The sequence below is a fragment of the Centrocercus urophasianus genome, unplaced genomic scaffold (assembly GCF_019232065.1).
Source record: "Centrocercus urophasianus isolate 14NV4802_14NV808 unplaced genomic scaffold, USGS_Curo_1.0 seq_12, whole genome shotgun sequence".
NCBI classification, from domain to species: Eukaryota; Metazoa; Chordata; class Aves; order Galliformes; family Phasianidae; genus Centrocercus; species Centrocercus urophasianus.
The window spans coordinates 33,037,161-33,062,283 of NW_024884364.1; the positions used below are offsets into that span (position 1 = coordinate 33,037,161).

General features: G+C 41.4%; 2 protein-coding genes across 5 annotated transcripts in view; one reads left to right on the forward strand and one right to left on the reverse strand.

The window, feature by feature from the left end:
* Positions 1–1,357: 1,357 nt before the first annotated feature.
* RSPH1 (radial spoke head component 1) lies at positions 1,358–9,051 on the reverse strand. The gene is made up of 9 exons (XM_042810592.1): positions 8,998–9,051; positions 8,500–8,613; positions 8,276–8,381; positions 6,108–6,198; positions 5,738–5,873; positions 4,882–4,953; positions 3,446–3,665; positions 2,890–3,033; positions 1,358–1,430 (listed from the first exon to the last, which is right to left on the reverse strand). Exons 1-9 carry the CDS (start codon positions 9,049–9,051, stop codon positions 1,384–1,386), a joined length of 984 nt encoding a protein of 327 aa, XP_042666526.1. The 3' UTR covers positions 1,358–1,383.
* Positions 9,052–16,159: 7,108 nt separating this feature from the next.
* The window catches only part of SLC37A1 (solute carrier family 37 member 1), a 39,129-nt gene continuing 30,165 nt past the window's right edge, over positions 16,160–25,123 (forward strand). For 2 of the 4 annotated variants that reach the window (XM_042810347.1, XM_042810351.1), the window contains exons 1-4: positions 16,160–16,239; positions 20,262–20,515; positions 22,057–22,138; positions 22,978–23,104. In XM_042810347.1, the coding sequence (XP_042666281.1) occupies positions 20,460–20,515; positions 22,057–22,138; positions 22,978–23,104 (265 nt within the window). In that variant the 5' untranslated portion in view covers positions 16,160–16,239; positions 20,262–20,459. Of the gene's footprint in view, positions 16,240–16,396; positions 16,458–19,588; positions 19,686–20,261; positions 20,516–22,056; positions 22,139–22,977; positions 23,105–25,123 lie in introns of those variants that run through there. The other 2 variants (XM_042810349.1, XM_042810348.1) reach the window with 2 other exon arrangements.

Below are 25,123 nucleotides of genomic sequence, written 5' to 3' on the forward strand. Positions count from 1 at the left end.
AAAAGCCTGACTTGTGAGATTGAGGTGATGTCTAGGGGCTGGACTGGGTGGAGTGTTGGAAGAATTCTCCCCTGAGCTTGTTAAAGTTCATAACTTCTGGCAGCAGGAGAAATGTTCCACCATTGCTGCTCAGACCTGGATGTAGAGAGTTGGTATTGAGGCCCAATAGCCATGGGAGGGGAACAGAGGATGTAAAGGGAGGCTTCCAAGCTAACTGGCCCCATATGAAGCATCAACGCTAAAGAGAAACAGTAAGTGTTAGAAGCTGGAGGTCCTCTCCTGTAGGGGACAGAGACACCTGTCTGTGTACCAGATATGCTGTCGTGGGAGGTTTGCTGCTTGACAAGTGACCAGACTGTGGGTATTGTAGAAGCATGGCCGAAACTCATCCTGTCCAATGACCATTACCTCCTTGTTTGCTCATTGGTGTGAATATCAATTATGCTACTGAGGGAGACCTGGAGCAAAATAAGAGTAACTACAGGATTCTGGCAAAGGACGTAGGAACCCACAGGATATCTCCTTCATCCTCAATTGGAAGAGGTCAAGTAGGAGAAGATCAATCCTGGGTATTAACCGCTGATAATGTGGCCGCTGCTAAAGGTAGTGCTTCAACTTCCATCATTGTGGGTCAGTCTTGGAGGAAAAAGGAAGTACAGAAGCCATTTAACAAAGTGGAATAACAGTATCTCTGCCAACAGATTTGCAAATCAGGTAAGGAGAGATTTGAGCTTGGTATCTCGGAGAACAGTGATAACAGCTTACAGTAAGTAAGTAATGTGGCTCTATACTTGGTTGTCCAGTGATAGTAGATACAGACAGAGCTGGAGTTCTTGAGTTCACTTCCAACATAAAAGATTCTAAGACCATATTTGAGCATGTTAACTAACTCCCTGGATATGGATGTTCTGGATGGATATGATGTTCTGAAGTTTTGGGCAATACTGATGTATTCATCAGGTTTGAAAATCATCTGTCTTCCTGTGAAGAGATGAAATAGGTCTCCAAAAGCAACCTAATTACTACAGGGACGAGTGGTTCAGTCAGTTATTGGATGCATATATGTTCTGCCTTAGAACTATCATGCCAAGTGTTTCAAAACTTTGATTCCATGAATGTGTGAGGACTCAACTTTATAGATCCAGAATCCTCCCATATTGAATTCAACAACTGCCTGCCACTATGGAATGAAGTGGTCCTGAGATGGCACACTCTGGGATTGTAAAAGTTTTGGAGAGGTATATTCCAGGTAGAACAGTAACAGAAATGTTTATTCAAAAAATAACAAAGATACAAATAAAAATATTGTTGTAGGTTTACCTTAACCAATGATTTACTCTGCAATTTCCTTTTCTGCCTATATTTGTCTTTAGTTGTATCCAATTACTCTGCTTCCTCTGATTCCTCCTCATCTTCTAAACCAGCAGTTCCTGTACAGGCAAAGTTTAAAAAAAAATAAACAGAAAACTGAAATGTGTTTTATAATAAAATACTGGAAAGCAATTCTAGTAGCTTAAAACATAATTCCAGAATCACTCTGTCTACCCCAGTCCTCCTTCCTACTGGCCTTTGCTGCCAATTTTTGAAATTAACTGACATAAATTGTTTCTTAGCTGTCAGACAGATTCTGTACACACACACTGACTGCCAGCCAGTCCATATGTAACTCAGAATAGCTCAAGAACATCTCCTATTTAGAGGATTTTCATAGAAAGCTGCCCTTGAAAAAATACTACTACTACTAATAAAAAAACAATGAGGATATCAGATCTACTTTACTGTAGTAGGCCAGAAGATCTGTTAGAATCAAGTTCAATAAAAAATCATTTGAGTCCAGCAGACTTTGAGACAAATCAAGCTCAATGAACTCTTGCCAGATCCAAAGCAGAGCTACACAGGAACCCTGCTTTGATTTCTGCTGGATCAGCTGAGGGATCCTATAAGATGTCAGTCCTATACACCTGATCATCTTGTTGGCTAGTCTGTACTGAAGCAAGAGATTACATTCAGAGGTGATGAGTGAAAAATGAGATCAAATAAATTAACAGAATTCCAAGACCTGTCCTTAATGTTTATGTTGTACCTCTATGCAATTTTCAAGGTTCTTTTACAGTCTTTCTGATCACTATAGATAGTGCTTTGCTCTGATTTATTATAAAATGTGTTGACTACAGATGGAGAAATTTATCTAATGTTTTTCTACATCAGAAGTTTGTAAATGTTAACATTTAACAAATGAAAAAAACACAGTTGAATGGAGGCTTATAAGTTATGTATGGGTAAACACAGATGCTTCCTTTCATGTTGCCTTTTTGTAATTTTTTATAAAAACAGGATTCCAAACTGCCTGGAGGAAAACCTGAGCATCCAAATTTCAAAGCTCTTTGCCTTTTAAGAACAATCAATGAGATACTAGCCTTTGTGTCTCCAAATCATAATGTGTAACAATACCTAAGACTTATTTCTTATTTAACTTGGGAGGACAAGAACATACAGTTCTACTCATGATAGAAAAATCATGTTCTCAAAAATACCTGAATTCCCCAGTCTACTCTCATGTTTTTTACAAAAGGAAGCTTGCAAATGTGATCACTTTTAGACTCAGCTCTTCAAGTACTGTCAGCTCTGTATTGCACAGGTAGTGCTGCAATGCAGTATCACTGATTTGTACTCTTTTATCACTGTACATTTATATCACTGTTAAATATATGAATTTGACTACTCAAAACCAGTTTACAGCTTTAGAGGAGCTCTATCCTGTGACAAAAGGTAGAGTTCCCATGTTTTCTTTAGCCTGAGAATGGGCCTCCCAGCAGCAGCCAATTGACATGCATCGTTTCCAAACCTGATTGAGCAAGGAAGAAGAAGCACATCTCCATCATTCCTCACCTTGGTACTCTTCTCCTTCTTCATTTTCTTCTTCCCTTATTTCCTCATCTTCTACTTCTGCATCCTTTGCTGGGCTGAAAACTTCACTGGATACTTTATGAAGAGAAGGCATATCATCCCTGTGTTCAGCAGATTCATCAATGACTGAAATATGAGAAATTAGAAATTTTGAGGAAAATTTATTTTTACAAATTTGCACTCAATCATTGTTTTCATGCCACAATTAATAACTGACTGAACTCTTCAGACTTTACTCACATGAGAAAACCAATACATATTTTTGCAACAATTTATAATCAAGTTTGTGTAAGAGGTGATGACATAGACTAAAACGATTCACAGACTTCCCAAGATAGTTGTACCTCACCTATGTGAGATAGAAAAGATGCATATATATACTGTCACATTTACAGATAGGCCTAGAAATCCCCAGTATTAAGTGTAGAGTAAAAAATGTGAGAGAAAAAAAAATCCCTCTCACAGTAATTAAATTTGAAAAACAGGGTTTCACAGGATAGTCAAAACACAGGGTTTCTAGATGTCCAACAGAACAAACCTGGGTTTGTTTGCATTTTGTCTTTTTCGTCTGCTGATGTTTCTTCCACTGCTTCATCTGCTGCTGCTGTCTCTCCTGCTGCTACTGGGGGGCCTTCACTGGGAGAAGGTGCTTTTTCCACGTTGGGCATCCAGTATATTAATTTAGTGATTTCTGTTGCTTTCCACTTAGGTGCAGCAAGTAAAGAGGGCTCCTCCTGTTCTTCTTCCTCCCCTTTATCCTAAAAGACAATCCTCAACATCCAAGGTCTCTTCTTACAAGTATTAAAGGAGTAGTTAAGATGATTTTGTACATTAAAAGCTCTTTACCTGGGCTCAAATGGCAACATGACAGTCTTTTAAAGCACTGACAAAAGGAGGAAATTCAACAGCAAATCTTGCAAGAAAACTATGCTTTGAACCTTGTTGAAGCTGGCTGACCAATACTGATGATCTATGCTTGCCAGTTTTCTTTCTTAAAGATAAAATTTTGTCTCTCCCTCGAACAGAATAGCTGAGAGGGACCTATTCAAGCATGGTTTCTCTCAAAGGAATATTGTTCTGTTTTTTAAGATAATAGCCAAATACCACTGATAAAAAATTACAGATCCATTGTAGAGAGCCAGAAAAATAAAAAAGAAAATTTTGGAAAAGGTAAAATGTATGTAGTAGAAGAAAGTTGAAAGTTAGTGAAATCATATCATGAAACAAATATTGTAGCAGAGAATTTTTAAAGAGCATGTAATGGGAATTAATATGCTGGACATCAGAGGTATAAAGCTCAGGTATAATGTGTAATATTTTCTTGGAAACAGAATATGAAGATACATTTCTTATTGTGATATCTATTTTGTATCATATTAATCAGAAAGACTTAGAAAAGTTCATGAGTGAAGGAGAATTAAGAACGAACCCTCATCCCAGCTGCTTCTACAATTAGTTGCTATGAAAATTAAGCTTCTTACAGGACCAGGAAAACGATGGACATGTTTCCAAAACAAGAACCTTTTGCAAATCACCTTTTGCAGATGTAGCATCAAGCAATTCAGAAATACAATAATAAATATTTTCTTTGTTTTCTGGTGTTCAGAACAAAGTGGAACACCAATTTACAGACAAATATCTATGTTCGTGTAGTTTAAAATCACATAAACCTAAAATATTTTGGGCAAGTCCTGATTCTTCTGAAGTTTAAGAAGAAAGCAGACAGATTGCTGTCTGCAAGCAGGGCAAAAATCATATCATATAGTTGTCTAAGCTTACACAGTGGAGAAGATAAATTTAAGAAGCAGAATGAAACCTTATTTAGTATTGAAGAAACCACAAGTTTGCACCCTTTTTTGACTGGATAGATCTAGGATACCCTATATGTACTGATGTTAAAGTATTTTATATGATAATCAACAGTAGTTACTGAATTATTTGATATGCAGTACACCATTACATATTTTTTTTTACCTCCTCTGACTGTATGTATTCACCATGCTGTTCACATCCAATGTCAAAGATATATTTGCCACGACCGACAGGCTGCACAAAGAGATGCAAAGAAATCAGTAGAACTATAAAATTAAGAAATTCTACACGTGTGAATATAAAATGGGCTTTACTACAAAATTCATACATTAGTCAATAACAATACTGTACTACAGAGACACGGACATGAAGGTGTAAGTCCAACAGAGGGCCACAAAGATGAACAAGGGATGGAAGCACTTTGCCTGTGAGAAGTGGCTGAGAGAGCTGAGGGACTGTTCAGCCTGAGGAAGAGGAAGCTCAGGGGGAATCCCATCAGTGTCCATAACTATCTGAAGGGAGGATGCAAAGAGGATGGAGTAATGTTCTTTTCAGTGGTGCACAGTGCCAGAACAAGAGTCAATGTGTACAAAATTGAACACAACAGGTTCCATTGGAACACCAGGAAGCACTTCTGTGCTGTGAAGGTAATAGAGCATTGACAGAGGTTGCCAGAAAGGCTGTAAAATCTCCCTTGTTGGAGATCTTCAAAATGTGCCTGGACACAGTTCTGGGCAACCTACTCTGGGTGTCCCAGTTTGATGAGGGGGTTGGAGTAGAAGATCTCTACGGATCTCTTCCAACCATTCTGTGATTCTGTAATACTGTTTGAAAGCAAAGTTACAGACACTTGGCTTTCTGCCTTGCAGATCAATTCAGTTTCACCTGCTACATTGATGGTACAAGAAATACTACACAAGAACAGGATCTAGCTTGTCATTTTAAGTGCAAATAAATCATATTAAGAAAGTTTTATGCTAATTGTTCAAATTAATTGAGCATTTTCTAGCACACTTACAATTCCATCCAAAAACTTGCCCCTATATCTGTGATTTAGGTGGATAAGCTCTGCTTCTCCTTCCTGTATTCCATTTACCCAACCACCAACATACATAGATCCAGTCTCTTTATAGATGTATGTACCTTGTCCATGCCTAGGGAGAAGAAAAATTGTTTTATTTTATGGAATATGAAGAACATAGGATGTTGTTATACTTAAGGTATTACAACTGTATTTTTTAAGTGGCTGAAGTGGCTGAATTTGGGCTAACTTGTAAATGCCATCCAGTAGCACTTGATTAGCTGCAGTCAGCCACACTTTGAAATAGCCATCATATTGTGATGCTGCAGAGGATGACTTCAACCATCATCATAAGAATGAAACAAACCTATTGTCGTTAAACCATTCTCCAGCATAGGTGTCTCCATTTGCGTACGTATATTCTCCATAGCCATGTCTCCGATCATCTACCCAGCTTCCTTTAATGAGAACATACCAACAACTTAGTGGGATGTAGTATATTTAATTGTGTGATATAATGGTCAGTTTGTAAAATCATCATTCATTAATGTAGCTGAGTGGAGAATACACGTCATTAGAGAAGGAAAAGAAAACTACAACACCATTATGACTGACTTCGAAAGCAAACAAATTCTGCTCTCTCCTACTGAACACAAGAAATCTCAAGTGAATGGGAAACATTTGTCAATTAAACTCTAAGCATATCTGATTTGCCTATCAGGGTTTAAGTGTGTCACTGTTATTATCAACACAGATTATACCAAAGAAGTACTGAAGTACTCTGGCAAAGAAAAGGATGATTTATTATACATCTGACAAATGGATGAGAACTCTGACAGCCATCATTAGATGCAACAGGGCGGATAGCAGTTCCATATGCAAGGCTATCCAATAACTTTCCACTTTCTGATCTGAGTATAATTGTATGAACGAATTCTACGTTAGAGGCAAAGAAAGTGCTAATGTTCTCACTTGAGATGGTTTTCTTCCTCTGTTCAGATACTATCTTCTTTGCTCTTTGTTACCAAGGAAAGGCTTCCCCATACACAGAATTTCCAAGTTCTGTTATCTGTGTTTGCAAGTTTCCTACTTAATCACCTCCACTGCCTTTTTTTTTTTTCCCTCATTTGTTACTTCTTAAGCAACAGTTATAAAATCAATACAAAGAAGACAGTATGAAAACAGAGGACCATAGTATTTGTCATGTCAACTATACTAGTTCTGGCTTGAGACATATCCTGTTATATACTGTTTCCTTTTAATTCCCATCTGTAGGTTTCAGCTGACATGCTATCACAAACAGGAGTTCCTCATTTCTCTCTCTAGAACAATTTTGAGATCACTTTGAAAAAGACAGTCATATGGGTAACTATACTCAAAGGTGGACATAATCTTTCTCCCTAGTTCCCTGCCACCTCATTCTGGGCCTCTCTGACTGTTTTCTTGATCAAACCCTTCTTTATTGTAAGCCCTTGCTCTTTTTTTTTTTTTTTTTCCCTCTGTCTGTCCCTCTCCTCACATATTTTTTCAGCTACCTGCGTGTGACACCTCCACTTAAAATCAAAATGAGTTCTTGTTTAGTTTAGCTAATTCGCTGAAACTGTCCTTTCAGCCAGCATGCTTATAAATGCAAAAGAATGCTAGATTTTGTGCCTTAATTACTACTCTATTCAAACTTAAAATAATAAAAATACATTACAGATGAATATTATCCAAAAAGCAATAACTGAGCTGCTCTTTTTGCTCTGTGCTTCTAGCTCTTACAGTGTGAAGGCTCCTTCTTGCCTTCTTTAAAGGACAAAAACTGTTCCTTGAAGACTAACTGATATTTGAAGAGTTTTAGGTATTCTTCTGGAAGAAGGGAAATAGAATGAGAGACAGACACTTCAATAGGGTCTGTTGTGACAGGATGAGGGTAAATTGTTTCAAACTACAAAATAGATTTAAACTGCATATAAGGAAGACATTTTTTACAATGAGGCACTGGAACAGTCTGCCTAGAGAGGTGCTGGATGCCTCATCCCTGGACACATTCAGTGTTAGGCTGGACAGGGCTCTGAGCAACCTGATGTAGCTGTAGGTATCCCTTTTTATTGCAGGGGACTAAATGACCTTTAGGGGACCCTTCCATCTCAAATAATTATATGATTCTATACTGAACAAAGCAATTCTAATCATCATGAAGATGATTAGATATAAGCAATTATACTCTCTTCTATCAAGATTGTACCAGATTAGACACAATGCTTGGCATTTCTCAGCACCTGTAATACCTCACTTGAAATAAGGACACGTCTAGAACAAATTGCTAATAAATACCACACTTCTCACAATATTCCAAGTAAATCCCCTAACTAACTAAATAAATAAAGCTGCTCTCAGAGCTCCTGGTAAAAAAGGAATAACAGGAAAATGTTTTATAGCAAATTTATCTTTTTAAAATAATCTTCACTTTGCTATCTTCTTGCATTCTAGGAGTTGGAGAAACATGTCTTTTTAATTACAGAAATCTTTGCAACTGTGTTCAGTATTTACCTTCATATTTTGATCCATCTGGATAATAAAAAGTACCATGGCCATGCTTTTTATTTTGAAGATATTCTCCAATGTAGTAAGCACCGGTTTTAAATCTGTAGGTCCCCTGAAAGATATTTGGTATAGATAAAAGACTTGTCAGTTCTCACTATTTCAGTACAGTGCTGAGACTCACAGAACCGCAGAAACACAAGCACACAGCCACTGTCTGGTCACTGTCTCACCTGCCCGTTTCTGAGACTGTGCTCATATTCACCCTCGTACGTATCACCATTGGGCAGCACTGCTTTCCCACGTCCATGCCGTTCACCTTCAGAATTGCGCTCACCTTCATACTCCTAATCGAATGCAATTAGAAAAATCATTTAAGAGCGATAGACCTGCTTGAATCCAACCTAATTAGAGGAAGCCATGTTTGCTTAGAGGTGCTCCAGATTTGCTCCAAACAGAGCACGCAGGAGGGCTCTGCAGAAGCTCTCCCCTCAGATCCCAGCACACTGAGCCCTTCCTCCCTTCTTGACTCAGTGGTGGGAAGAGTGGATGACTTGCGAAGAAAATAGGTTCCAGCCAAAACAGCTCAGCGCCCCGCTCTGCATCTACCATACCCACTGATATAGCACTCTGTGATCTCCCCATGGGGCCTACAGTATCAAAGCCCCCATAAGCAGTAACGTCTCTCTTCCCTTCCCCTCCCTGCCCCGAGGCCCCGCTCCCCGCCGAACCCCCAGGTAAGCCTCGGCCTCCTCCTCGGCCTCCTCGTCGCTCAGGTCCGACATGCTGCTGCCACCGCGTCGCAGCCGTCGCGATGGCAACCGGGCACGCGCCTTGTGTTACCGTTATGGCCGGCGGGGGCGCGCCTGCTGTCCCGGGTGCTGAGGGCACGGCCCCGCCCTGCAGCAATACTAGCTGCATGGAAGAGACTTATTCAGCATTTTACACGTCCCATTTTCATAACATCAGAAAATCAGAGAACAGGAAGATCAGAGAATAACAGAATCACAGAACGGTTTGGGTCGGAGGGGACCTCAAAGCCTACCCACCCCAACCCCTGTCGTGAGCAGGGCTGCCCCCCACCAGCTCAGGCTGCCCAGGGCCCCATCCAACCTGGCCTTGAGCGCCTCCAGGGATGGGGCACCACAGCTTCTCTGGGCAGCTGTGCCAGCGCCTCACCACCCTCTGGGGAAAGATTTCCCCCGGCATCTAATCTGAATCGTCCCATCTAAGTTTAAAGACACTCTCCCTTGACCCATCACTGTCTACTAGTGTAAAAAGTCACTCCCTCTTCTGCTTAAATGTTCCCTCCAAGTACTGGAACACTGCAATGAAGTCTCCCTGGAGCTCTCTCTTCTCCAGGCTGCTCAAGCGCAGTTCGCTCAGCCTGTCTCCACAGGAGGGGTGCTCCAACCCTCTGGTCAGATTTGTGCTCTCCTCTGGACTCTCTCCAACAGCTCCACATTCTTCTTGTTCTGGGGTCCCAGGCCTGGACACAGTATCCATATGGGGCCTAATGAGGGCAGAGCAGAGGAAGACAATCCCCTCTTTCTCCCTGCTGGCCACTCCTCTTGTGATGCAGCCCAGTGTACCACTGGATGTCCAGGCTGCAAGAACATGCTTCTGGCTCATGTTACGTTTTTCATCCACCAGCACCCCTAAGTCTCTTTCAGCAGGGTTGATCTCAAGGAATTATTGTCCCAGTGTGTACACACATCTTGCATTGCCCAGACCCAGCTGCAACATCTTGCACTTGGCCTTGCTGGACTTCATTAGGTTCACATGGGCCCACCTTTTGAGTGTATCAAGGTCCTTTTGAATGCCACCCCTTCCTTCTATTGTATCAAATGCACCATTCAGCGTGGTGTTGTCCACAAACTTGCTGAAAGTACACTAAATCCCTCTGTCTACATCACTGATAAAGAATTCTGGTCCCAGGACACTACTGGTACACCTTGGTGACACTACTCATTACCAACTCCACTTGGACTTTTCACTATGTTTCGTATGTGAGCTGCGGTATGCTAGATGAATCATTCTCATAAATTTATTTTATTTACCTCAGTGCAAAGCAATCCTTTGTTATTCTTTAGGTAAACACTCTAGAAACCTTCCCTGGCTAAGGAAGTTACTAGTCATTAAAGGAGTTACTGGTCACTAAGGGAGTTACTGGTCACTTTGCCATAGCTCATGCCTGCTTGCAGATGTTGTGGGCAGGTTGCCTTGCTAAAAGCAAGGAGTACTTTGCTTCTCTGTGGCAGCACTTATGCCTGCTTCATAGTGCTTACAGGCAAAGACTAGGGGGCTGCCAGTCCTGCTTGAGCAGGGAGTGGACCAAAGGATCTCCAGAGCTCCCTTCTCACCACAGTCACCATGTGATGGTGTGGGGCAGCATACTGCCTTGCTGTCACATTGTGTCATAACTTAATGGCTGAGTTTTCACAAGAGGAGTCATGTGAGGTTATGTGGGGTGAAAAGCAGCAAACTAAGTGCTGGGAAGTGGTGGTGAGGTGACTGGAGCAGGCAGCAAAAAGAGGGATAACTGGTTGGAAAGTGTGGCGGAGGTCACCTTGTCATCTAGGTCAAAGTTCCACCCAAACCAGGAGGAAAACAGGATCTCTGTACAAAGATAAGCCACGTGTACTGGTCATTTTGTTGTTCTTATAAGTAGAAATTGAAAGAGCCAGTTCCGAGTTGTGTCACATTTTAGCATGCATCTCTTTGTTTGTCATTTTTGTAAAGATGAAAAAGGAAGAGACCTATTGTTAAATACATCCTGTTCTTAGCTAATAGGAACCCCTCGGGCTCCTCAGTTAGCACTCAGTCACTACTTTGAGAGCGCTCTCTGTCTGCAATATTTAAGAATGCTGAAGTCACATTTTGTTAGCTGGCAGAGCATTACACAGCTACACATTTATTAACTCAAAACTATGTGGTTATTTCTCTTTCATGCAGAGCGCCAGCATTTGACAAGGGAAGTCTGATTTGCATAATGGCTGCCCTGTTAATAAGTAGCTGCAGAGTATGCAAACTACTGCTACAACTGCTTGCTTCCTGCAGAATTTGATCTGAGTACACTTCTTCAAAGCATCAGCATTTCCTCTTTTATCACTCTTGATGATGCTTACCTCTCTTCTTTCAACTAAGGTAGGCTAGATGCCTTTATCTACAATAGGGTGATGTCTCTAACTATAAAAACACTTACTAAGACTATGAGTGGCACATTAATTGTAAGCAGACACCATGGCTCAGAGCAGTAAGGGAGAGTATTTTGGGCATGTATACAGAGGTGATCCCAGTTCAGCTCAATGACAAAAATAACCGGATGTTTTAGCTTCAAAGTTCACGTGGCCAAGGGGACAGCTGGAACAGACACAGAAACAAATCACAAGCTATCACATATATCCCCTTCATTATTGCTAACTTCTTGCTGGGTAGCTTGTTTCAAAGTCCTGAAGGAGGAAAGGGTCTGAGGGAGGAACAGCTCACTTTGCTTGGAGAGCAGCCAAGAACTTCCTTTATAATATTTAAATTTACTTTGAACTTCAAAATGGCAGGTATCGTGAGTATCTGTAAGTCAGAATCTCTAAGTTTGACCTCAGTTAAATGTGTGGTGCATGCTTTTAAATTTTCTATAGCTAGAAGATGTCCTGTGAGGATAAGATCATGTCTTTTGAGAGGTATGTAAAGAACAGAAATTAAACTATGGGGAAATATTTCATTATTTCATTAGAAAAAAAATTTATTAGTATCTTTTTCTTTATGCAAGCAAAAGACAGGCTGATATGCTGCATGGTCAGGACCACATACTAGCAAAATTTAACTGGAGCTGTCAGAAAGATCAGTTATCTTCCTCCTGAAACTGAAATATAAAGCAGGTTGTCTTCAGAGTAAAATTATGGGATTAAAGAATTAAAATAATATTTAACAGGAAGTTCTTGTTTTGGAATATACCATTCAGGTCTTTTTATTATTCTGCTGTAAATGCTATCAGACACTTAAAGGATTCAAAATAGTCTTAGCAGAATGTTTTCTTAGGTTCTGGAAGCAAAGGATGAATGAAATGGAATTTACTGTGGGGTTTGTTTCCCCTCCAATTCAGAATGAAGCCAGATTTTGAAATGTCAAAATCTTTCGCAGAATGGCAACTCCTCTCTGCACATCTGTTTTAAGCACTTTACAGGTAAAATAAAAGCTGCTTAGTCTGTTTGCATGCCAAGTAAAGACAACCTCTTTTTGAGCTCATAAGGAAGCCAGAAAAACAAATGAATGACTTTCCTAGCCACCCTGCTAGGCCACCACAACTTCCACCTTCAACTGCGATTAATATCAGGATGCTCTGAAAGCCAGATGATTAGGAAAGAAACGGTTGTAGGAAAGCTGTTCTGGAAATACTGGCTGAGCTTCTTTTAGTCTTGGCTAAAATTAACCCTTCAGTTTTCTCCTGCAAAGTGGCCGAGGAAGAATGTTGTATTGTATTTATACTTTGCCTTCCATTCCTCTGACCTTACTTCTAATTTTGAAGCACAGAGCACAATGGGAAAATTTCAAAGCCTTTTTTTCGGGTTTTTATTTCTACTAAAGTGCAATTGGAACATATATATGTCACTGCTATTCCATGTAGGAATCACTGCTAATGTCTTTCCCCAAGGCTTTTATGACAGTCAGCACTACCATTGTTACAAAGAAAGCAGTTAGCATTCATAAAGTAAAAAATATCTTAGGGCCAGTGTTAACAAAGCAGTGTCAATATTATTGTTTTGTTTTGTTTTGTTTTCCTGCAAGTGGATTTTGTTTATTTAAGGACATAAACAAACAAACCAAACCAACCAAGCAAACAAATAATACTTCCAAACCTTAGCTTCTCTCTTTATGTGCAGTTTATAATGACATAAAGATAAAGCAGCACAATCCTTTTCTTTTTTTCTTTTTTTTCCCATAACATCTGAAGTTCTAATCTGGCAACTCAGAATGAATTCAACAGAGAAGAATGAAATGATTGAGGTAGATGGGACTACTTTGCTGTCTTCTCATTCCCATCAGCTCACATAACTTCATACCTCACGTCCTTACTCATGACTAGCAAGGCAGTTGCTTTAGTGTAGGCTCCCTGTTCTGGCATGCTTTCTATTTGTAACTGTTCTGGTATTTCGTTTCTATTTAAAAAAGCCACAGCACTCCCTCCTCATATGATTGCTTTTCGGCAACCTGTAGCATGGAGAAATGAAACCCCTCGGTAGCCTATCTACCTGGTTTAATCTGCCTGCTCCTCTGAAATTGTTTCTGTAGCCATGTCTTGCACTTCTACCCAACCTCCTGATCAACTAAAGAAGAGTACAAATAAAATTAAAGTAATAAAATAAACTATGTTTTCTCCTTGTGGAAGTAGAATAAATTCTTCAAGATAAGATCCTCATAATAAATATTCTTCTTTTGTCTTGTTAGGTTGGCTATATCTTGCGTTATAGATTCCATTTTTAATAATACTACTTGATACATATTTTTAAATTCTGTATTGTCTGCATTCTTGATCATTCTTCCGTGAGTAAGTGGCTAAAGTATAATATAGCTTGTCTGGATCCCTCACCAGGGATTCTCCATCCTAATTAGAGGGTCAGTGATCCTTACAAGCAGTAGCTTTGCCTGGGACTGCATCCAGTAGGTTCTACCGCAATAGACACCCTTGTTGCTATGCTTGTTTTTTTTTTTTTTCACAGGTCTTTCCTCAGAGAACATGAGGTGATGTCAGAGTTTCACTCCTCATCCCTCTGGAAAGCCCTCACAAGTGTCAGAGTAGTGTCCTACCAGCAAGAATGACTTGATCTAATTTTGAACCGATAGGCAACTCCCAGGGTTCAAACAAATGCCACATTCTTAAATGTCTCCTGTAATCACAGCAACACCTGTCTTTACATAGGGGACTCAAGAGACAGTTTTACTGCCTCTTCCATGTTCCACGTGTTATAGATTTTCTTTGTAAGTAGACCTTAGCACTTGGGCACTGACCTGATCCAATTAAGAAAAAGGCTTTGCTGACACTGGTGTCATCTGCTGATCCCTTTTTCTGGTGTTTCTCACTACCTTTGATCCAAGATAGATGTGGTAAAAATTACCAGTCTGGAAACTGTGTAATCATACTATTGTGGCCCTGTGCCAGAGCTAAAAATTCTCACCAGCAGGCAGGGCATGCTGTGATAACACAGCTTTCCAGATCAGAGCTGGCTCACCTCCAACCATCCCTGAGGATGGCTGCAGCAGAGCTCTACCTCTCGGCTCGCATGTGTACAGATACATTCTCCACAGCCTCTTTTTTTTTTTTTTTTTGGCTCTTTTGCGTGTATGTATGTATATATATTTACTTGCCAAAGCCTGATGGCATGTTATATTTGGACAGCTCCCAATATTGATGTGAATTGCTTATACAATAACCCAGCTGCTCTGCTGGGAAAACAAAGCACGCAGAACTAACAAAGGAAACTAAAAAGCCACGCATTTATCAGTCCTGGGAAGTGTAACAGCCAGCAGGTGTCAGTGATGCTAGAGGAATGGAATAGGAAGGTGCCTGCATTTTAATGGAGAAAGTAGGAGAAAAATATATATATATATATTTTCTTTTGTGGCTGCTTGGTTTGTGCTTTTAGCATGTGGTTTGTAGAAGAAGATAGAAAGATCCTAAAGCAAGGCTAAATTCTTTAAGGAACTAAAAAGGGCAAGCTAAAATACATTTAAAATATATGAGCATCCTTCATGATGATGGTGGTTGCTGTGCTAATTCGGAGCGGCTCACCATGGATACAAAATGTATCATGATGGGGCTCACCTTCCTTGCACATCTTCATTTTGCATGTATGCTGATTGAAATAACCACTGCTCGGGTGCTTTCCCGTGGTGGTGCAGCCACCCAACTCATGCAATTCACTTCCTGGGGTGTACTCCCTTTCTATTTTTCTCTCTGCTCAATGGCTGTTACCGCAGAACTGACAAACATCGGCATGCGCAGATGTAATGTCCCACTGTAATTACCCCATCTACACCCAACGTTGGTGTGTGCTTTTCCACCGCAGGCAATGGCATTTCCATGACAAGCCTGCACAGAACAAAGAGGATTGAAGCGTTTCCTTGTTCAGTTCATGTACCATCATAGTGGGGATTGTGAAGGCGGAGGGCAACTAGGAAAAGGTGAGCCCGAGCGGCAGCCCCCATCTGCTGGTGACAAGATGCGAAGCAGTAAGCTGTGCAGCACGGTGGTCACGCTGAGACCCTGACTGTTTTAAGGGAGAAGGGTTCGTTGTGACTGCATAGCAAAGCTCAGGATCTAAGCGTTCAAAACGCGGGGTAAAGTCACAGCAGGGATCTGAGCGTTTTCTATTGGCACTGCTGGCACAGACAGTGCGAAGGGAGAAAGGAGGAATGAAAGAAACCGCAGCATTTTGGTGCGTGCCATGAGGTTGCCGGCGTCAGGATCAAGAAACCAGAAAGCAAACAAAAGCTCAGAACGGCAGAATAGTTTGGGTTGGACGGACCTCACAGCCCATGCCGCCAAAACCCCTGCCGCGGGCAGGGCTGCCCCCCACCAGCTCAGGCTGCCTAGGGCCCCATCCAACCCGGCCTTGAGCACCTCCAGGAATGGGCCAAATGCTTAAATGGTTGTTATTATTATTATTATTATTATTATTATTATTATTATTATTATTATTAGTACACAGTTTTCCCGTTAGGAGCGTGCTGGGGGCGGCAGCTTTCCTCCGCCGGCCGTTAGAGGCGGGCCGGGGCCTCCGCGCCGCCGCGGCAGCCCGGTCCATGGCGCAACTCCTAACGGCGCGGCGGGGAGGGGCTCGGGCGGACCGGTCCCGCCGCGCAGCTCCCGCGGCCGGGGTGGCGATACGCGGCCGCGCCCGGCTTTGCTCGGCGCGGCTCAGGCCAGGCAGGAAGCAGGAAGCCGCCGGCACCGGCTGGGAAAGCGGCGGCAGCGGGTAGGCGAGGAGGGCGAGGGGTGGCCGTGCACCTGCCGCGGTCCCGGGGAGGGCCGGGAGGGAGCAGCTACGGCGCGGTGTGCCCGGGAGCCCGGTGGGAGTGCAGTGGCCAGCCCTAAGGCACTTTGACCTCGGCCCGCGCCCGGCGTTCGGGTGCTGGGCCGGCCTGTGCTCCCTCGGCCCCGGGGTGGTTTGTAATGCGGTGTTACGGGCCCCAGGTACGGACTTGCAGGAACCTTCGGCCTGTGTTTTTTAACCTGTTTCCCGCTTGCTGCATTAACGTTAACCGGCATGAAACTGTGTCAGGGGAGGGGCAGCTGGGGATTAGGGAAAGGGTCTGCACCACAGGGCGGTGGGCATGGAACGGGCTGCACGGGGCTGTGGGCACGGCCACCAGTGATGGAGTTCAAAGAGCGTCTGGAGGATGCTTTCAGACATAGGTTTTGATTTGGGGTGTTCCTGTATGGAGCCAGGAACTGGACTTGATATTTGTGAGTTTCTTCCAGCTCCGTATTCTATGGTTCTAAACAGATATGGACATTTAGGTTGCCATACAAGCTCTAAAGCCAATGGATCTGACCATTTCTGGGCGAGGCTTTGCTGCTGAGTATTACAATATGCCTCCGCTATGTGTATGTCTGAAGGCTTCTTGAACCCACACCCTGAGGACTTGGATTTGGTGTATGAGAAGCAGCGGGCAGTGTGTGCCTGTCCTCAAACACAGCAGTGCGCAGAGAGGCAGGCACCAGGCGAAACTCCACACTGTTCCTCCAGCACAGTCGAACCATGGTTTGCAGTATTTCTGGTGAGAAAGGCCAGTTACGAATGACCATGTTTTCCTGAAAGAGGGAGAGAGCTGTGTTTCAGATGATGCAGTGGAAGCCTGGAGAAATAGCATAAAATTTCGAAGGTTAAATACATGCATACACGATGCTAAGTACTACTGCTTCTGAGTGTTGCTTCATGCATTGCAGTACAGCCAAGAGGAACTACAAGTATTTGCTCACCCTTAGGTAAAAATGTTGCTGAAAATGGAAGTAGAAAAGACCAGTTCAAGTGATTGAAGTTTGTCTTTGTGCTTCATTTGTGAAATGAAAGTGTAACAAATGTGTTGGTAAATTACCAGTTATTTGTTGTTGTCTGTTAGTGCCCTTTCTGAATAATAGCTTGTTTTAAGAAACCAATCTCATCTACAGGAGGATATGATCTTTATAACCTGCTCACGACTTTTATTGTCACAAGTTTCTTGGCTTTTGTGTGAGAAGTTTTATTTGCTAGGAGAGGCATGACCTGGAAGCCAGAGAAACTTCTGGATATACAGAGATAAGGTGTTGACAAGGCAGTAAGAACTTGAGGCATGAAACATGTTGCAGACTTTGCACAGCCGTGGTCTGGGCCCCCTCCTGCACTAGATAAAATGAAATCAGCCCCTGCCAAATAGACTCCAAGTGTAATTCCAATGTCCAGTCCTCCTTGTGGGGCTACAGGGCTCTGCGTTTACAATAGGGATTTAGGAGCTTGTGGTTTTAGCTTTGGTTGTTGGCTTGTTATTTACTGTCTTTCTAATAAGCACTTTGGAGGTGTGAGTGTGATCCGTGCAGCAGGTGTAGGGATTTGCAGCCTTCTGTGAACACAGAGCACTGAAACCTTTTGTAAGATGTTTGAAGTCTTTTTGCAACTGCTTGCGCTGAAACTGTAAACAGTAACCTGTTGAACAATTACTTTTCTGTGGTGGCCATTGCCTTATCCCACGATATTTTAAAGGAACCACATGAATAGGCTTAAGACTTTGGATCTTTGTTCTTTGCAAGCCTCCCACTTTTTTTCCTCAGTAGATGTTTCTGCCACCTCACAGTGAGATCGCTTAACTCAAATACCAAAACTGTTGTTTAATTGAGAGAAGGGGAGATAGAGTCGGGATGTTGAAACAGATCGGCTACTGCTGGAAGAAAAGTTCATTCTGCTCCTTTGCCCACCTCCTTTTCCTCTTGCTTCTCTTTCACAGGAGCTATCTGTAGCTCATTTCCAACCAAATGTGAGATCACTGATGGCCATGTGTTGGTCTGGAATTCAGCTGCCATAACAACTAGCTTTTGCTGTAAGGGGGCAGTGCCACCTTCAGTCCCTGTCTTTATACTCCTGCTGCTTCAGATTTATCCTACTTAGCAATTTGATGGCCACAGAGGGAGTTAGTATTTTCTGTTGGATCATCTGGTTTTCAGGGCAGATTTTGTGATAGATCAGCCATCAGAACCATCGATGTGTGGCTACAAAGACCAGTACATAAGGAGGCAGGAACCCACAGCTGGGAGTGGGAGCAGGGAGGAAAGCAGGGTAGGAGACTCCTGGCAGGAAAGCTGGGAATGATTATAAGGTTTGCTGATTGATTGCACAATCTGATGGAGAGTGCGGGGAAGGAGGTGGAGCACACCAAACAAGATTAGCAAGTCCATTCACTTTCAGAGAAGGGAGATAGCAAGGACACAATGTGCCTTGCAACCCAGAAAGCCAAACATTGTCCAGAGAGGTGGTGTAAGCCCATCCCTGGAAATGCTCAAGGTCAGACTAGACAGGGCTCTGAGCAACCTGATGTAGCTGTGATTGTCCCTGTTCATTGCAGAGGAGTTGGACTAGATGACCTTTAAAGATTTTTTTCAACTCAGACAATTCTATGATTATATGACACTGTGAAAAACAAAAGGCGTGACAAAAATATGCATTAGAATAATGAACCAGACCCTTGATCTGGTCAGCTTTGGCACAAGAGGACTGAGTTCATTGTTGTTATTCAGCTGGCTGAGGACCATCAACTTTGATTTCTGTAATAATGTGAAGGATAAAGCTGAGAGGAGAGAGGCTCATACCTCAGCCTGCGGGGTGGCAGTTTCTAAAATTTCCACGTTAATCCAGTCCTTTGGTTTTGCCAGGTGTGCTTTCTTCAGAAGAGATCTTGCTTTATCTCACTTCCCATTGTTTTGCAGGAGACCTGTTTCTGTATCCTACCAACTTCCAGGCTCAGGAAAATGTGCCTGGTGCTGAGTTTACGAGCTTGGCTGGTGACAGGGCTGGGGGTACGTTGCAGATCCTGGTCATAGTCCTGGCACACCATTTGTCATCCTGCTGGGATGGCCCTGCTGTTAGCACACAGGAAGGCTCAGCTTGCCTACTTGGTTTGCAGTCACACCTTATGCCCACAGAACCTTTTGTCATCTTACTCAACAGCTGGCTCATGCTTGCTGCAAAGTAATTGCAGCTAGTTCCTGTTGCAACACCTGTAATAAAGGATCAGCTGTTTCTGTTGAGGTGCTTCAGCTAGAATTCTCCTACATTGTAAATCGATCTGAATCAATGCTGCCATAATCTCACCATTTCCCTGCATGCCAGGGGATGTCATTCACATATGTGCATGAGCCTGACTGCTGGGTGAGCTGCTGTAAGGAGCTCAGGTGGGGACATTTTCTTTCTTTGTTTTTCCAGCTTCACTGACAGTTTGGTGCCTTGTGTGTCACTGATACTTGGACGGGGGAATCAGGCTAGAACAGGGAGTTCTGGTCAAGTGTTGCTGATAGCATTGTTCAACTGCAGCCGATTGCAAGTTGAAGAATTCTCTGTTCCTGGGCTGAAAACACTGCAGTTGTTTTTGAGCAAATTTCAACCTCATGAATGTTTATATGTTAAAATAGATCTTTCTAAGGTGGCTAATTGCCTATTTGTATTCTTTCTGAGACAAAAGCAGTGGTTTGATGCCAGCAGGCTTTGGATCATGTTTAAAGTGCATCTTTTCCTTCTGCTTCCACTGCTCTATGCTAAGCTGACTTCTCAAAATAGATTGTAAATGATAAAATGTAGGAAAGGTTGCAATTTATATTGGCTTGAAGTTGTCTTTACATTTTTGATGTCTAGAAGGCTAGTTATGGTAATGACTTCTGTCTTGAATAGATCATCACAGCTGAAATATTATGGTTAGAAAATACTAAGTACCTTGGTGAAGATGTTTACTTACCAGATTTTCTTTTTCATAGGTCAGCAATTAACAAAAACAGAGAGAAGCACTTGCCACGTGGTGGCTGAAGGTATAAGACCAAGATCTAAAGGGAAGTCTTCCAAGTTTGCAGCCTACAATTGCATGGCTTATGGAAGATCTTCAATACACATTCTGAACAGCAGCTAAGGTTTTCACAAGCACGTAACTGTCGCCTAAAATTTGATACCAGCTGTAGATGGCTCAGCTGCCTCCCGGGATTCGCTTCATCACTTCATTTTCACGAGATCAGTGGTAAGTCTTGAAGTATGGTGCTGACAATGTGAGTTTGAGTCTGGGATAGATTATTTTGTTCTCTTGCTCTGTTTTTGCTTTTTTATCACTTGGTATGCAAAGCAAAAAATGTTGTAAGTTGTATAACAAATATTGCTCATTTTAAAAGTATTAGTCAAGTATCCTAGAGGATTTTCCTGTGCAAGATATGCACTTGAAAGGATAACTTTCACATTTTTATATTCAAACTCTTGAGCACCCTTCTTGACATAGATTATGTGTTTTAACCAGAAGTGTGTATTCTTCTCCATGAACTGATGTGTGGTACAGACCTTTAGAATTAGGTTTTAATTCTTAGTACTGTAATATTTGAAAAAACAAACAATCCTGATAAGTGGATGGCATTGTTTTGTGTGCTTTCTGAGAAAGAATACTGAATTAATTGTGTGTGAATAACAAAAATAACAAATGGAAGACCAAGCACTTCTGTTGAAACAATTTATCACAGTACAGAAGCAAGGACAGTGTCATTATACTTTCATAACTCATGGCAATGCCTTCAGTAATAAGGGTGAATAACTCACAGTAAAACTCACCCTTTTTTTTTTTTTTTTTTGTTAATGTCTTTGTATGTCAGAACTATAAACAATACCCTTGCTATACAGAAGTTTATAAGATAGGAGTTGATTGAAGATTGATTAAAAATTAGGGACTGTATTAAGCTGTGTGCTATCAGATCTTCTTATGTGCACATGCAGTTTTATTTGCAGATTTTTACATTAAGATCAAGGTTAGAAAAAGCCAGCAGGTATACTCTGATCTCTCTGTGCTGTTAAAAGTAGAAATCCACAGAACACTCAGCTTCTTAAGCAGCTGAAACATACGTTCTGTAGGTAGGGAATAGAATAGATTGGATTGCTGCATTTGTTTTATGCTTGCAGTGGTGGAGTGACCTTATAGTTCATAGGAACTACAGAGAAAGACCCCAGGATGCCCAGTAAAGTATGAGGGAAAAGCCTATCCAAACCCAAAGCTGGAGAATTATGTTCATACGCTCTAACTGACAGCACATGCAAGCAGTGTCCGTGCTGCAGTCCCTAGAAATGCCCAATTGCTGTTGTTGCAGTGGAAGGCAAAAATAAAGCAAAAATCCTAAAAGCAGTATGAGGAAAGAAAAAGGTAATAATTCACAGTAGTTAAAATGACAGCTCAGCCATCTTTTACATCTTAATTGTAACAGAAAGCTGGCTGAAACCATAAAGCGTGAGATATGACTATCTGTGTGTTTAATGTTTAACTGTCTTTTAATAGCCCCTGAAGGAAGGTTGTGAACATGCAAATCAGCTCTGCAGACTCACGTGTGTCCTGCATATCACCTGTGTATCACTATGCTCCCTTCCAAAGCTAGATGACAGCGGGTACTACTGCTAGGGCGATTCTTCTGGCTGTTAGAGAATGTGAAAAAAAAAGTTGTCTTCATCTATTCCCAGATTATCATTGTGTAATGTTTTCTGTAAAAGCACTAAAAGTAAGTTACATCCATGTTTTTTTTTGTATTACAGGTATAGAGCCTTCATTTTTACTCTCACTTTCTTCTTATATGCCAGCTTCCATTTATCAAGGAAACCTATCAGTATAGTTAAGGTAAGCAAGGTTGTGTTGTTATTTAAACATCCTTCTATTGTTAAAAAACAAGGAAGTAGTCATCTTTTTCAGTGTTTTCTTTTGTAAAGGCCATGTTTAACTTGGAATGGTTTTAAAGATGGAAACCTGATGACACTGGCACACAGGGATATTTACGTAATAAGTTTGATTGAGACCATTCCTAGAATGTTGTGTATACTTCTATTCTTTGGGCTTAAGACTCAGAACAGTAGTGCCTGCACTTGAGGCAGTTCATGTGAATTAATCCAATATGTAGATATGTAACAGAGAACACGTCTGCATTCTTATATTTGAGAAAATCTTCTTGCAACTGATGACTCAAATGTGCTGAAATTCGATTGACATTTACATGACTGTTCCAAGTGCTGCTGAACATCATAGTTGTCTGTATGCTTGGGACTCCGTGCTTTCACTTCTGTTCCCAGTGAAGCCAGTGACAAGATATTCTCTATTCCTATGTTTTTCTCATTCTAATGTCATGTACCTGTAACTTGCCAAGCACAAATCAAATCTGCCAGGGTTCTTGTATATAACTGGTGAGTAACAGTGGATATGGTAGTTCAGGATTAGTGAAGAATTTTGAAATTCTGCACTTACAAACACCACTTCTCTATAGCACATCGTTACTGGCCACATGGTTACTCTTTGGTGTAAAGGTGGCTTCACTGAACAACAGCAGTTAATAATGGCTTAAAATTTTACTGATTTCATTGTGTTTGACACAGGTTCACACAGAATTAAGTTTCTTGCTGTATGAAGCTTAACAAGGGCTCTGTTGGAAGTGAATTTTCCATTTTCAAATTTTCTTTCTGTATCAGGGAGAACTACATAAGCATTGTGCTGCTTCACACGAAGTTGAACTCAGCTCCTACAGAGAATATGCTGCCCAGATTCAGTCTGTCAAAAAGCTGTCTAATGCATCTCAGTGTGGATGGGAGCCGTTTGGTAAGGCATATTTTTCTCCCTTTTTTTTTCCCCCCATAATAAAGTGCTTATATTAGTAGTTAGTTTTTCTGCCTCTTGCTATTCTTCATACATGGGGAGATTCAGGGGTTTTATATGGGAGGGATGTTTTTTTCAAAGGAAGTAAAGACTTAGCTTGCAATGTCTTGCCTCCTTAAAATCACTTAAACAACTGATGTTATTTTACCTGTTAGAGCTATAAGGTGGTTTCAGTAGAACTATTTGCAGTCAGAAAATGGGCCTGAAATTTAGATACGTCTTTAAAATGTTTAAGGGACAGGATAGAATAAATGGTTATGATTTTCTGCTACTCAAGTTCAAGGCCTAACAGACACTGAAATTAAATTACTTGGTGTTTATCCAAACTGGAACTTTTCAGAGTCTTTATTGGGAGAAAGTATTTTTCATCATTCTGTTGGAGATCAAAATCTTGGGACTTAATTGAAGAATGGAGTTGACAACGTACTGGCTAGCTTATCAACCTGTCTTTTTACTCAAAAAGAAAGAATATTTGCCTACTTAGAAAGACACTTCAAATGTAATTGTACTGGAATTTAATGGAGATTTTAAATCATTCCCTGTCACTTTAATCATTGCCAAGAAAATCAGTTGAATAGAATAGTCAACTCCAGTCTCTCTAGCCATCAGTAAGCTATTCTAGTCACTCTTTGATTAGCAATTTTTAAAAAATCCACTCATCAAAGAGAATAAGAGAGAATAAGAGCAGAGAGCTCTAGGCTTTCTGACAGAATTCTGTGTACTAACTGCCTGCTGCAAGGTAGTCAGTCAACTGAAATAATGTAGTCTCATGTTTTCAAATGTTGTCGTGTGCAGTAAAATTGATTGATTGTGGGTTTTTTTTGTCCCTTGACCAAGGGGAGACTGAGCTTACTTGTCTGATACTAGTTGGATTTATTAATACTGAAAACTTCTGAGCTCTAGTGTCCTACTTCTTTCCATGAACACACATGCTGTTGCAAAGCTGTCTCTTTGAGATGGCTTTTTAAAGATGCTCTTTCAGCTCTGTTTTTGAGATGTCAGAGCCAGCAAGCTGGAATGTCACTGGAAAAAAAAGGGCGTTTTAATAACAGCAACTTTATTCTCAGAGTCAGTGGGAGGACATGGACCTGCTGGAGTATGTCTGGAGGTGGGCCTCAAAAATGAACCAAGGGATGGAACACCTTCCCTACCAGGTCAGGCTGAGAAAGCTGGGGCTTTTCAGCCTGGAGAAGAGGTGGCTCCAGGTGGCCTGTCAGTATCTAAAGCAGGGCTGTGAGAAGGAAGGGGACAGACGTCTTTTTTAATGGGATCTGTTGTGATAGGACAAGGGGAAATGGTATCAAGCTGAAAGAGAGATCTAGGCTGTTATGTTACAAGGAAAAAGTTTTTATGCTAAGGGTAGTGAAGCATTGGAACAGGTTGCCCAGAGAGTTGCTGGATGCCTCATCCCTGAAGACATGCAAGGTCAGGCTGAACAGGGCTCTGAACAATGTGATCTAGCTGTAGATGTCCCTGTTCACTGCAGGGGAGTTGGACTAGATGAGTGTTAAAGGTTCATTCCAACTCAAGTGATTTTATGATTCTTTGAATTGTGGCTCCGTGCAAACATAGTTGTCATTCTTGGTATGAGTTCAGGTCTCTTGAGGCTAGACATCTTTTTTCCATCTGGATGGAGTTCCTCCTGCTGCACTCTTCCATCCTGCAAGTTCCATTTTGTTGTGATTATGGTCATTTCTTGTAGAGAGCTGAACCTTATTTTTCTTTTTTTAAACTAGACTTCTGTCACTGTGGCTTATGAGAAGTTAGAGAATGAAGTGCAGAAGAATTTAACCATTCAAAAAGCTGTATTAAGATGATTCCTTAAAAAATACAATTCCTTAAAAAGCCTGTACAATGATGGATTTTTTTAAATCTATTTTTAAAAAATCTTTTAAATCTATTTTTTAAAAGGTATTTTTGCTTTTAGCACCACATATATAGGAAACTCATCCTTCCACTGCG

Bases quoted from the DNA above. Each gene is read 5' to 3' on its own strand.
- RSPH1 (XM_042810592.1), bottom strand. From the start codon at position 9,051: ATGTCGGACCTGAGCGACGAGGAGGCCGAGGAGGAGGCCGAGGCTTAC. The intron at 8,382-8,499 runs GTGAGACAGTGA...AATATCTTTCAG, and splicing joins ACAGTCTCAGAAACGGGCAG to GGGACCTACAGATTTAAAAC. The intron at 6,199-8,275 runs GTAAATACTGAA...TTCTCATTAAAG, and splicing joins AGATGGATCAAAATATGAAG to GAAGCTGGGTAGATGATCGG.